At 58.0% G+C, this 2,485-nt stretch overlaps 1 protein-coding gene across 1 annotated transcript; it reads right to left on the bottom strand.

Moving 5' to 3' along the window:
• Positions 1-707: 707 nt before the first annotated feature.
• SDRG_06967 (hypothetical protein) lies at positions 708-1,191 on the bottom strand (the record flags this gene model as incomplete). Its single annotated transcript, XM_008612781.1, has 2 exons — positions 708-1,067; positions 1,114-1,191. Coding segments are annotated over 2 exons (209 nt in total), but the record flags the coding sequence as incomplete, so codon positions are not given.
• Positions 1,192-2,485: the final 1,294 nt, after the last annotated feature.

The following is a 2,485-nucleotide window of genomic DNA, read 5'->3' as shown; positions in this document are numbered from 1 at the left end:
AAAGTATACGAAACGTTATTGTATTGGGGTGCAAAGTCGCCAAAAAGCCTTTGAATTGTGTCGGACTGTCAGAAAGATCCCTCTCGATCTGAAGATGTTAGGCGTTTTGTATGCAGTCAACTCGATCATATCGACCGATGACGTGGCGCATTTCGAAGTGAATTGGAATGATGGTCTTAGGGTATGGGCACAGCTTTGCCTCGCTCACACGTGCACGTCGCTTCGACGGCTGTGCATGGTATACACAAGCCAGCGACTCGATCCTTTTCGGCCCAGAGAGCTCGCAATACTAGTAGCATCGAGCATTGATTGACTAAAGACGAGCAATAGCGCAGTACGCAGGCTGGCCACACGCAACTTGAACCGTCGGCGCGGATAGGGTTACGAGACAGACAAGGCCGCCGTCACCAGCGCGCCATTGCTGCGACCAGACGGTGACGTCTGGTATGGCAAAGTCCATCCAAGCCACGGCCGTCTGCCTCATCGCGACTCAGCAGGCCGCCATCAACGACCTCCTTCGCCTCATTTCGGTGCTGTCGACGTCATGGTCAACCTCGGCACCGATACTTCGACCGACGTCAATGACTGCCCGCCTCGCAGAATGTCGACGACGTTGGCGACATTCACCAACAAAGCAACGCTCGAGCCCGTGCGCACTCAGTTGCCGCTTTGCTGCTGTGTATCAGGCGCCGTCGATGAAGACTACTGCGCGGTTTGACAGGCCAGGCGCGCTTCCGAATGGCGCCGAGTGCCCACTTGCCGCATGGCTCGTGAAGCTCGAGAACGGCGCTACGCGTAGCCGGCATGCTCTCGTTCGTACTCGTTAAGATGGTCGACAACGACCCCGTCGTCAAACAAAGTAGTAGCGCTTTCCAAAGCCGGCTCCGTCGACGTCCGTGAGCTTGAGAAGGTCGATCATGTGCGAGTTAGTTCGCCCTACATCGTAATGAAGTCCGTCCATCTAAATACCTTGATAGTAGGATCCGGCCCGAGACGCCGAGAGAACGTCGACGTCGCCGGCGTCACCGCTTGCGCCCGCTGCAGCAAGGTCGCCAGCTCGGCCATGCCTGCGCTACCTGGTTAGCGCCATGGATGTCATTACCGTGGACGTACTGTCCGTGCCATGCGCGTCAGGCGCGACGTCGTACACGACGTTCCCCGTTGGGTCGTCGAGGTGGCATATGGGCATGGTATTTTTGGCAGATGTGCAAAGACCCGCGGTTATGCCGAATCCTATCAAACGGTTTCCGTCTTGACGACTTCAACACCATGATCTCTCGTTCGTTCCCACTGGTCTAATGCGACGCGTCTGCAGGTGATCCCGTCTCGACAGGTACCAACGTTGAAGCCGTCATCGACTGGCAGCGCCGACGAGGATGCTCTTGGCCTTTAGCGATGAGCATGGTCCCGAGCCGGGGTCCTGCGCTCGTGAGCTCGACACCCTGGGTCGTGGTCGCCATGCTGGTGGTCCGCGGAGCGTCCATGACCGTTGGTTCATCGTCCACAGAGCGCGCGGGCAGCATGCAGTAGTCGGTGCTTCGTGGGCGCATGCGGCGCTGCAGAGCGTCGAGTGACGGCTGTGGATGCTGCAGAAGCGTTCAAGGTCGATGGTCCGTGAGCGACAGGCCATGTCGGCGCCTCGATGCTTGTCGATATCGCAAGGACATGGCAGCAACGAGCGTCTTAGAATGAGCCATTCATCTCCGGAGCACAGGAGGAAGGTGAGCGCGGAAGTGCCAAGCAGATCGCTCCGATACTTGGCGCGTCATCACGCAAGAAGATACTCGCCAAGGGCACAGGCGAACTTGAACCGCCGCGTGTACCGCACGCTCGTAGGCTGGACACTGTTGGACATCGGGCGACTTGTGACGCTCAAGCGCGCGCGCACCAAGTTCCTTACCGACTTGAAGCTCAGGATTTGTGGGTTGGTGATCATGGTTGATGAATGTGGATGTGCTGGAGACAGCGAAAGCATGGGCCGAATGTTCCAGTAGGCGCCAACGAACCACGATGCGCTAGGTCCTTGGCGCTGCACGACCTTTCAAGCACGGCGAACGAAGTGATGCTAGCTACGCACAGTACAAAGACCTTTGGTTGCTCGACGATGGCGATGCATTGGTCAGCCCAGCCAACTCGACAGCCGCTAATGTAAATGATCGTCCTGCGTGGAAAAACATGAGACAGCAACAACACTATGCCACAGCCATGGCGCGCGGGAGGCCGCAGCTTGCCTGGCTACGCCAGCAGGAGCTTCACGCACCTGATGTTTTGCGATATAGGCTTCGAGAGGTTACCTCTAATAGTGAATAGGCTTGGATCACGGGCGATTCGCACGGCTGCAGAAGACATGACGAGCCCGAGCTCGACGACGACGATCCAAGCGACCACGAGCGCTTGCCGCCTGGACGCCGTTGACGATACCTACTTGGGCACGCGCCAGCTCGGCGCCCGTCGACGTCGACGACTCTGTCGCAAGGCCTCGTTG

Source organism: Saprolegnia diclina, assembly GCF_000281045.1.
Source record: "Saprolegnia diclina VS20 unplaced genomic scaffold supercont1.19, whole genome shotgun sequence".
Classification (NCBI taxonomy): Eukaryota; Oomycota; class Saprolegniomycetes; order Saprolegniales; family Saprolegniaceae; genus Saprolegnia; species Saprolegnia diclina.
Note: the sequence above shows the minus strand (reverse complement) of the source record. Positions and strands in the feature narration are given on the sequence as shown.